Source organism: Hyperoodon ampullatus (genome assembly GCF_949752795.1).
Source record: "Hyperoodon ampullatus genome assembly, chromosome: 2".
NCBI lineage: Eukaryota > Metazoa > Chordata > Mammalia > Artiodactyla > Ziphiidae > Hyperoodon > Hyperoodon ampullatus.
The window spans coordinates 144,476,694-144,488,127 of NC_136915.1; the positions used below are offsets into that span (position 1 = coordinate 144,476,694).

The following is an 11,434-nucleotide window of genomic DNA, read 5'->3' on the forward strand; positions in this document are numbered from 1 at the left end:
AGGCACCGCAGCGGGTGCTTTGAGCTCGGCAGTGATCAAGTCTCCTGCCGCTGAAGAGCAGAGCACGGCCATAGCAGCCACAGCCAGCGACGGGCCTGGAGGAAGCAAAACCAACATAGCCACTGGGGACACTGCCAGAACATCCCTGAGGAGCGGGAAAACGGCCTTGGCAGGTGCTGAGAACAATCCACAGTATGCTTCCAGCACGTCCACCAGCCTCTCCCCAGGGGCCGGCATGACTGTGGTCGGAGCAGAACCTACCAGCAAGACTGTCAAAGGAAGAGCCGACAAGGACGATGACGGGACCCTCGTCTCAAGCTTGCCACAGGAAGGCAAAGTGAGCGAACAGGATGGCAGCTCACAGAGAGTGTCCCAGGCCCACAAGGGAAGAAGGGAGAGGAGGGAGCACTGGGGAGAGGACAGAGCTCTTACGAGCCCCTCGCTCTGCAGTTCCGTGGAAAGCCACCACAAGGCAGCGGGGAGCAAGACAATCCCCAAAGCAGCTGGCCCAGGCTCAGGCGGCCGCAGAGCCACTAGAGATGACCAAAAGGCCAAAGGCCACGGCAGCCCGGGGGGCAGCGAGCAGGGCACTGCTCCCAAAGGCATCAGCCGTGCTCCCATCACCAGTGAGTCCAAGACCTCGCACAGATCGGGCAGGAGCTTATCTCCAGCGCGTTCGGGTCCCACCACCAACATACTCAGCAGGATCAGCTCTTGCTTCAGGAATATGAGAGCCAGACTCACAAAAAAGACAGTGGCCTCATCACGAAATAAACATGGGAGCATCCTGGCGAAGCCAGTGGAAGGGACCCGAATGGAGGCCATCACAGAGACAGCAGAGAGTGGCCAGGGGCTGGAAATCACTGGTGTGACATCTGAGACCATGGAGCCAGTGACCGTTGAAGCCCATCAATAGGACCTAGAGCTGGGAGCTGCAAAGGGGACCAGGGCTCTGGGAAATACCCCTGGAGAGCCCATTTCAGCTTCCTTACTGCAATTTAAATAAAAAAACATACAGTCTGAGAATGCACGCAGTGTTTTGTCTGAAGTTCTAGGTCCCGAAGCACAGCCGTAGCCTCACAGTGGATTCTGTGATGTCAGCTGTGCCACAGTCTGAGACCCAGTGTCCAGGCAAGGGCAGCCCCACCTCACACGCATGCTCAGCGCCAACAGCAGTTGGCTTCCATCTGGCTTCCACTCCTTTCTGGCTTTGCCCCTCAGGGCCATGGCTCAAAGTCAGACTATGGTCTGGGAAGCTCTCCTTCACTAGCCCCCTATTCTTTCTGTTTTTTGTTTGTTTGTTTGTTTTTTGCGGTACGCGGGCCACTCACTGTTGTGGCCTCTCCCGTCACGGAGCACAGGCTCCGGACGAGCAGGCCCAGCGGCCATGGCTCACGGGCCCAGCCGCTCCGCGGCATGTGGGATCTACCAGGACCGGGGCACGAACTCATGTTCCCTGCATCCTCAGGTGGACTCTCAACCACTGCGCCACCAGGGAATCCCCCCTATTCTTTTTATAAACGCTCATTCCCCCTGAAGGTCTGTAAACAGAGCCAGAACAGGACTCATGTCCCCTCGGGCTATTCAGTGGACAGAAATAAGGGCGGCAGTATTAGCTAGCAATCAGAACAGCAAGCACTCTCATCTAGACTTAGCCGTTCCCTGCCCACGTATATACCCTGGAGAAACACACATGTTCTAAGAAACAACTCTGAGAATGTTTAGAGCAAAAATAACTTAAGAGCAAAACACGGGAAACAGCCCAACTTTCCATCAGCAGAATTCATACAGCAGGATAGGATGAGATTGGAATATTCAATAGTGAAAAATAAATGAGCTACACACATTAGCATAGATCAACTTCTCATGATTTTTAAAAACATCAAAAGAATGGGATACAGTTCCACTCATGGAACCATTCTGAAACAAGCTCAAACAACAGATTGCATAGGGTACATGTTTAAAACAACGGTAGCTAAAAATGAGGGAAGAGTAAACACAAAATTGAGGACAGTTTTCTCTAGGGTGGAAAGGCTAGGTCAAGGAGGTGGACACAAGGCTGTTAGTGCTGCTGGGAATTGTTCTGTCTCTTAAGCAAGATGGTAGGTACACAGGTGTTGTATTTTTCACATTTTACTAACTCTGAAATCAGGATGGTCCTACAATCACCGTGGCAGTTGTGATGAAGTTATTGCCAATGCCTTTCTCTTTCTTTCACTTTTATTTATGCACAAAAGTGATGTCAGAAAGGCTTGGCATCTTTAAAGTACCTTTATTTAAGGTAAAGTACAAGAACACTTGTTTGGTTATTAGGAAAAGAAGGAACGAGATGCCTATTTGACAGATGAGAACACTGAGGCTCAGAGAAGGTAACCTGCTCCAGTCGCACAATGGGATCTTTGCAGAACAGTGATCCACCAGCCCACTTCTCTATGCAAAGCCCTGTCTGTAGTTTGAGAAGGAAGCAAGCAAACAAGCCCGAGATAGGGCCAGCACAAGAACCCGAGGCACCACCATTCTTACCATCATGTTCCAAAACTACAGAGATGAGCATCAATTTTACTAGATTGAGGGGAGGGAGGGGTGGGGGCTGGGAGCCGGTTTTCGAACTTCAGTGAGCTCACAGCTCTTAGCTGGCCTTTTCTCGAGAGCATCCAGTCCACCCTTGAGCTGTGTCTGGCTCCCAGGCTTCTACCTCTAGCCTCTGGCATGACCCGGGCTGCGGCCAGAAACAGGCTCCCACCTGGAATTCCAGCGTTCACTCCTGGAACGTCCAGCGTCCAGTCCTCCTCCAGCCACTAATTCAACTTTTCAATGCCCTGCTCAGAAGGGTTTCTCCACACCAAATCTGCAGGCACTTTTTTCTTCTGGGGCTCCAAAACCAAATCCTTAAACCTCACATGAGGGAGAGTATTTGTTAGGTCAGAGCATCCTTGTTGATTGGACCTACAGTTTGTGACTTCCACAGACCTCATCACGGGAGGCTGGGGAGAGGTCTCTTCTGTTGGTGGACGGAATGGTGGGCACTTGGTGGGGAGCACTGCTGAGAAAGGGAGCCAGCCCAAGACCTACACATGTGCACTGTTTCCCCTGGCCAAACAAGGTTCCTGACCCCAGAATTAACCCAGAGTTTCCGAGAAGACTAGGAGCTGCAGGGAGCCGCAATTAATGCTTTACTCTCCACCAGCTTTTCCTTGGACCCAAGGAGGAGAAGTTACAAAAAGATCACATCACACTCCTTTGATCTTATGACTTCCACACAGGCAAGTGCAGGGAAACACTAGTCTGAAGGAAGAAAATGCATTAAAAACACGTGCATAGGGACTTCGCTGGTGGCGCAGTGGTTAAGAATCCGCCTGCCGACGCAGGGGACCCGGGTTCGAGCCCTGGTCCAGGAAGATCCCACATGCCACGGAGCAACTAAGCCCGTGCGCCACAACTACCGAGGCCCGCACGCCTAGAGCCCGTGCTCCCCAACAAGAGAAGCCAAAAATAAATAATAAAATAAATTTACAGAAAAAAAAAACAAAAAAAAACCACGTGCATAGCCCTTAGCTGTTTATAAAGTTCTTGAATGTGTGTGCCCCCTTCCGATTCTCACGTCTTTCCATTTTGCAGATAAGCAAACGGAAGTTCAGAGCATTTAAAGGACTGGCTCAAGGTGGCAGGTGATGGTGCAGAGAGGGAGCTACCTCGGTGCAACAACTTTCAGACAGTGTGCCACCCCGGTCCCGCACAGAGGTACACAGATGGTGGAGGAGACAGGACAGCACGAGTAATGATCACAACTCTGAGTGACAAATACAATGAGAGGCGTGTGTTTGGGGACTGGATCTATTCAGAGGAGGGGGTCTGGGGCATGGGAAGGAGTTCTGGGTTAGGGAAGGCTTCACAGGGGAATTGGCACTCACCATCGTCCACGTTTACTGAGATTTTATGAAAGGACAGACTAAGGACCGCCACTGCCAACTCTGCCTTATTCGATACAATTAAACCACGAGCTTAAATGGTTCAAATTGATCCCATCATCTTACATTCCTATAGATTTCATCCAGTAGCTGAATTTGGGGGAGGAAAAGAAAAAGGACCCACACAAAACTTTCCCACTTGAAGACATTTTTATTTTGGTAACGCACCTGAGTCCCTGGCAGGATGGGCCTGTCCTCCGCGGGGGCAGTGGGGTGTTTGGGAGAGGATGGGGGCCCTGCCCTGAGGGGGCAGCTGGGGGATGAGGCAAAGGGCTTTGTGACAGTGATAGGTCACAAAGGGCTTTGTGACACTGATAGGTCACAAAGGGCATCAGAGGGTAAATAGGCTGTGCCAGGGGGTTAGGCTGACAAAGTGGTTACTTCTCTCGCTAGGACGGAAGTTCACCACGGCCTCTTGGGGAGATAAAAACCCAGAAGCAGAAGTGAGGTGAGGCGGAGGGGGAGCCTACCGTACCTCTCGACACACTTGAAGAGAGTCAGCCTGGGCTCCAGGCGCCCTACAGCGTCCCCACTGTGATCATCTGTGCCCCTACTCACACCCCGGCCTCTGGGAGACCCTGAGGCAAACGTGGGGGCCTGTGGGGCGGGCTTGGAAGACCTGCCGTAGGGCCGCCTGTGTGACGCAGGAGCATCGCGGCTCGCTCTTCGGCCAGTGAGGCCGAGGGAGGGAAGAGCCAGGGACCCGCCTTAACCGCGCTGCCTGTCGTGATCAAAGACAGCCATGAGTGGGGACTCTCTGCTCCCGTATCACACGGCCCGGAGCAGCACCTGGGTGGACCTGTTCAACACCACCACGGGGAAGCTGCAGCAGCAACTGCACAAGGGCGAATACCACATATTCAAGTACGCAGCAATATTCGAGAGCGACTTCATCCAGGTCACGAAGAGGGGAGAAGCGATTGACGTGCACAACTGGGGCGGCATGGTGACCATGGGCATCACATCCACCAGCCCCGTCCTCCCCCTCCCAGACATCATGCTGCTGGCCCGACGGGCCACCGGCTGTGAAAAGCACGCCGAGCGCAGCCCGGCCACCAAGGGCAAGAGCCACAAGGCTGCAAAGACCTTAGAGCTCACCAGGCTCCTTCCCTTGGAGTTCGTGAGGATCTCCACTCACAATCGTGAGAAACAACAGCTGCGCGTGAAGCTTGCCACTGGCCGCTGCTTCTACCTGCAGCTGTGTCCCCCTCTGGACGCGCGGGAAGACCTCTTCGCCGAGTGGGAACAGCTGATTGACCTCCTGCGACCACCAGTGGACAGTGAAAGCAACACCTATGCCGTTCCCGTCTGGGACATGACCTGCGTGCCTGTGTTCGAGGAGGAGGAGGACGGGAGGAGCCCGGCCGTGGAGGATTTCCAAGGAAAGGGGCGTCAGGACCAGGTGAGCGTCAGCAGCCTCCACACGTGCCCTGAGGTGGCCGGGGCCACGTCTGCAGCTTTTGCGGGGGGCGAAGGGATCCAACTGGACTCCCACAAGCCCGATACCATGCCCGATGTGGCCACTGCGAAAGCAAAACCTACTACAGGGCTTGACAAAGCGTCCGCATCGCGGGCAACGACAAAGGTGGAGACAGCAGGGGTGGCAGGAGGCACCGCAGCGGGTGCTTTGAGCTCGGCAGTGATCAAGTCTCCTGCCGCTGAAGAGCAGAGCACGGCCATAGCAGCCACAGCCAGCGACGGGCCTGGAGGAAGCAAAACCAACATAGCCACTGGGGACACTGCCAGAACATCCCTGAGGAGCGGGAAAACGGCCTTGGCAGGTGCTGAGAACAATCCACAGTATGCTTCCAGCACGTCCACCAGCCTCTCCCCAGGGGCCGGCATGACTGTGGTCGGAGCAGAACCTACCAGCAAGACTGTCAAAGGAAGAGCCGACAAGGACGATGACGGGACCCTCGTCTCAAGCTTGCCACAGGAAGGCAAAGTGAGCGAACAGGATGGCAGCTCACAGAGAGTGTCCCAGGCCCACAAGGGAAGAAGGGAGAGGAGGGAGCACTGGGGAGAGGACAGAGCTCTTACGAGCCCCTCGCTCTGCAGTTCCGTGGAAAGCCACCACAAGGCAGCGGGGAGCAAGACAATCCCCAAAGCAGCTGGCCCAGGCTCAGGCGGCCGCAGAGCCACTAGAGATGACCAAAAGGCCAAAGGCCACGGCAGCCCGGGGGGCAGCGAGCAGGGCACTGCTCCCAAAGGCATCAGCCGTGCTCCCATCACCAGTGAGTCCAAGACCTCGCACAGATCGGGCAGGAGCTTATCTCCAGCGCGTTCGGGTCCCACCACCAACATACTCAGCAGGATCAGCTCTTGCTTCAGGAATATGAGAGCCAGACTCACAAAAAAGACAGTGGCCTCATCACGAAATAAACATGGGAGCATCCTGGCGAAGCCAGTGGAAGGGACCCGAATGGAGGCCATCACAGAGACAGCAGAGAGTGGCCAGGGGCTGGAAATCACTGGTGTGACATCTGAGACCATGGAGCCAGTGACCGCTTAAGCCCATCAATAGGACCTAGAGCTGGGAGCTGCAAAGGGGACCAGGGCTCTGGGAAATACCCCTGGAGAGCCCATTTCAGCTTCCTTACTGCAATTTAAATAAAAAAAACATACAGTCTGAGAATGCACGCAGTGTTTTGTCTGAAGTTCTAGGTCCCGAAGCACAGCCGTAGCCTCACAGTGGATTCTGTGATGTCAGCTGTGCCACAGTCTGAGACCCAGTGTCCAGGCAAGGGCAGCCCCACCTCACACGCATGCTCAGCGCCAACAGCAGTTGGCTTCCATCTGGCTTCCACTCCTTTCTGGCTTTGCCCCTCAGGGCCATGGCTCAAAGTCAGACTATGGTCTGGGAAGCTCTCCTTCACTAGCCCCCCATTCTTTCTGTTTTATGTTTGTTTGTTTTTTGCGGTACGCGGGCCACTCACTGTTGTGGCCTCTCCCGTCACGGAGCACAGGCTCCGGATGAGCAGGCCCAGCGGCCATGGCTCACGGGCCCAGCCACTCCGCGGCATGTGGGATCTACCAGGACCGGGGCACGAACTCATGTTCCCTGCATCCTCAGGTGGACTCTCAACCACTGCGCCACCAGGGAATCCCCCCTATTCTTTTTATAAACGCTTATTCCCCCTGAAGGTCTGTAAACAGAGCCAGAACAGGACTCATGTCCCCTCGGGCTATTCAGTGGACAGAAATAAGGGCGGCAGTATTAGCTAGCAATCAGAACAGCAAGCACTCTCATCTAGACTTAGCCGTTCCCTGCCCAGGTATATACCCTGGAGAAACACACATGTTCTAAGAAACAACTCTGAGAATGTTTAGAGCAAAAATAACTTAACAGCAAAACACGGGAAACAGCCCAAATTTCCATCAGCAGAATTCATACAGCAGGATAGGATGAGATTGGAATATTCAATAGTGAAAAATAAATGAGCTACACACATTAGCATAGATCAACTTCTCATGATTTTTAAAAACATCAAAAGAATGGGATACAGTTCCACTCATGGAACCATTCTGAAACAAGCTCAAACAACAGATTGCATAGGGTACATGTTTAAAACAACGGTAGCTAAAAATGAGGGAAGAGTAAACACAAAATTGAGGACAGTTTTCTCTAGGGTGGAAAGGCTAGGTCAAGGAGGTGGACACAAGGCTGTTAGTGCTGCTGGGAATTGTTCTGTCTCTTAAGCAAGATGGTAGGTACACAGGTGTTGTATTTTTCACATTTTACTAACTCTGAAATCAGGATGGTCCTACAATCACCGTGGCAGTTGTGATGAAGTTATTGCCAATGCCTTTCTCTTTCTTTCACATTTATTTATGCACAAAAGTGATGTCAGAAAGGCTTGGCATCTTTAAAGTACCTTTATTTAAGGTAAAGTACAAGAACACTTGTTTGGTTATTAGGAAAAGAAGGAACGATATGCCTATTTTACAGATGAGAACACTGAGGCTCAGAGAAGGTAACCTGCTCCAGTCACACAATGGGATCTTTGCAGAACAGTGATCCACCAGCCCACTTCTCTATGCAAAGCCCTGTCTGTAGTTTGAGAAGGAAGCAAGCAAACAAGCCCGAGATAGGACCAGCACAAGAACCCGAGGCACCACCATTCTTACCATCATGTTCCAAAACTACAGAGATGAGCATCAATTTTACTAGATTGAGGGGAGGGAGGGGTGGGGGCTGGGAGCCGGTTTTCGAACTTCAGTGAGCTCACAGCTCTTAGCTGGCCTTTTCTCGAGAGCATCCAGTCCACCCTTGAGCTGTGTCTGGCTCCCAGGCTTCTACCTCTAGCCTCTGGCATGACCCGGGCTGCGGCCAGAAACAGGCTCCCACCTGGAATTCCAGCGTTCACTCCTGGAACGTCCAGCGTCCAGTCCTCCTCCAGCCACTAATTCAACTTTTCAATGCCCTGCTCAGAAGGGTTTCTCCACACCAAATCTGCAGGCACTTTTTTCTTCTGGGGCTCCAAAACCAAATCCTTAAACCTCACATGAGGGAGAGTATTTGTTAGGTCAGAGCATCCTTGTTGATTGGACCTCCAGTTTGTGACTTCCACAGACCTCATCACGGGAGGCTGGGGAGAGGTCTCTTCTGTTGGTGGACGGAATGGTGGGCACTTGGTGGGGAGCACTGCTGAGAAAGGGAGCCAGCCCAAGACCTACACATGTGCACTGTTTCCCCTGGCCAAACAAGGTTCCTGACCCCAGAATTAACCCAGAGTTTCCGAGAAGACTAGGAGCTGCAGGGAGCCGCAATTAATGCTTTACTCTCCACCAGCTTTTCCTTGGACCCAAGGAGGAGAAGTTACAAAAAGATCACATCACACTCCTTTGATCTTATGACTTCCACACAGGCAAGTGCAGGGAAACACTAGTCTGAAGGAAGAAAATGCATTAAAAACACGTGCATAGGGACTTCGCTGGTGGCGCAGTGGTTAAGAATCCGCCTGCCGACGCAGGGGACCCGGGTTCGAGCCCTGGTCCAGGAAGATCCCACATGCCACGGAGCAACTAAGCCCGTGCGCCACAACTACCGAGGCCCGCACGCCTAGAGCCCGTGCTCCCCAACAAGAGAAGCCAAAAATAAATAATAAAATAAATTTACAGAAAAAAAAAAACAAAAAAAACACGTGCATAGCCCTTAGCTGTTTATAAAGTTCTTGAATGTGTGTGCCCCCTTCCGATTCTCACGTCTTTCCATTTTGCAGATAAGCAAACGGAAGTTCAGAGCATTTAAAGGACTGGCTCAAGGTGGCAGGTGATGGTGCAGAGAGGGAGCTACCTCGGTGCAACAACTTTCAGACAGTGTGCCACCCCGGTCCCGCACAGAGGTACACAGATGGTGGAGGAGACAGGACAGCACGAGTAATGATCACAACTCTGAGTGACAAATACAATGAGAGGCGTGTGTTTGGGGACTGGATCTATTCAGAGGAGGGGGTCTGGGGCATGGGAAGGAGTTCTGGGTTAGGGAAGGCTTCACAGGGGAATTGGCACTCACCATCGTCCACGTTTACTGAGATTTTATGAAAGGACAGACTAAGGACCGCCACTGCCAACTCTGCCTTATTCGATACAATTAAACCACGAGCTTAAATGGTTCAAATTGATCCCATCATCTTACATTCCTATAGATTTCATCCAGTAGCTGAATTTGGGGGAGGAAAAGAAAAAGGACCCACACAAAACTTTCCCACTTGAAGACATTTTTATTTTGGTAACGCACCTGAGTCCCTGGCAGGATGGGCCTGTCCTCCGCGGGGGCAGTGGGGTGTTTGGGAGAGGATGGGGGCCCTGCCCTGAGGGGGCAGCTGGGGGATGAGGCAAAGGGCTTTGTGACAGTGATAGGTCACAAAGGGCTTTGTGACACTGATAGGTCACAAAGGGCATCAGAGGATAAATAGGCTGTGCCAGGGGGTTAGGCTGACAAAGTGGTTACTTCTCTCGCTAGGACGGAAGTTCACCACGGCCTCTTGGGGAGATAAAAACCCAGAAGCAGAAGTGAGGTGAGGCGGAGGGGGAGCCTACCGTACCTCTCGACACACTTGAAGAGAGTCAGCCTGGGCTCCAGGCGCCCTACAGCGTCCCCACTGTGATCATCTGTGCCCCTACTCACACCCCGGCCTCTGGGAGACCCTGAGGCAAACGTGGGGGCCTGTGGGGCGGGCTTGGAAGACCTGCCGTAGGGCCGCCTGTGTGACGCAGGAGCATCGCGGCTCGCTCTTCGGCCAGTGAGGCCGAGGGAGGGAAGAGCCAGGGACCCGCCTTAACCGCGCTGCCTGTCGTGATCAAAGACAGCCATGAGTGGGGACTCTCTGCTCCCGTATCACACGGCCCGGAGCAGCACCTGGGTGGACCTGTTCAACACCACCACGGGGAAGCTGCAGCAGCAACTGCACAAGGGCGAATACCACATATTCAAGTACGCAGCAATATTCGAGAGCGACTTCATCCAGGTCACGAAGAGGGGAGAAGCGATTGACGTGCACAACTGGGGCGGCATGGTGACCATGGGCATCACATCCACCAGCCCCGTCCTCCCGCTCCCAGACATCATGCTGCTGGCCCGACGGGCCACCGGCTGTGAAAAGCACGCCGAGCGCAGCCCGGCCACCAAGGGCAAGAGCCACAAGGCTGCAAAGACCTTAGAGCTCACCAGGCTCCTTCCCTTGGAGTTCGTGAGGATCTCCACTCACAATCGTGAGAAACAACAGCTGCGCGTGAAGCTTGCCACTGGCCGCTGCTTCTACCTGCAGCTGTGTCCCCCTCTGGACGCGCGGGAAGACCTCTTCGCCGAGTGGGAACAGCTGATTGACCTCCTGCGACCACCAGTGGACAGTGAAAGCAACACCTATGCCGTTCCCGTCTGGGACATGACCTGCGTGCCTGTGTTCGAGGAGGAGGAGGACGGGAGGAGCCCGGCCGTGGAGGATTTCCAAGGAAAGGGGCGTCAGGACCAGGTGAGCGTCAGCAGCCTCCACACGTGCCCTGAGGTGGCCGGGGCCACGTCTGCAGCTTTTGCGGGGGGCGAAGGGATCCAACTGGACTCCCACAAGCCCGATACCATGCCCGATGTGGCCACTGCGAAAGCAAAACCTACTACAGGGCTTGACAAAGCGTCCGCATCGCGGGCAACGACAAAGGTGGAGACAGCAGGGGTGGCAGGAGGCACCGCAGCGGGTGCTTTGAGCTCGGCAGTGATCAAGTCTCCTGCCGCTGAAGAGCAGAGCACGGCCATAGCAGCCACAGCCAGCGACGGGCCTGGAGGAAGCAAAACCAACATAGCCACTGGGGACACTGCCAGAACATCCCTGAGGAGCGGGAAAACGGCCTTGGCAGGTGCTGAGAACAATCCACAGTATGCTTCCAGCACGTCCACCAGCCTCTCCCCAGGGGCCGGCATGACTGTGGTCGGAGCAGAACCTACCAGCAAGACTGTCAAAGGAAGAGCC

The 11,434-nt window shown here is 53.8% G+C and overlaps 1 protein-coding gene across 1 annotated transcript; it reads left to right on the plus strand.

Annotated features, from left to right (window-relative positions):
- Positions 1–10,282: 10,282 nt before the first annotated feature.
- Positions 10,283–11,094, plus strand: LOC307065772 (Golgi-associated RAB2 interactor protein 4-like; the record flags this gene model as incomplete). Its single annotated transcript, XM_079722720.1, has 2 exons — positions 10,283–11,037; positions 11,088–11,094. The coding sequence occupies 2 exons, from the start codon at positions 10,283–10,285 to the stop codon at positions 11,092–11,094; spliced, it is 762 nt and encodes a 253-aa protein (XP_079578846.1).
- Between the last annotated feature and the right edge of the window lie 340 nt (positions 11,095–11,434).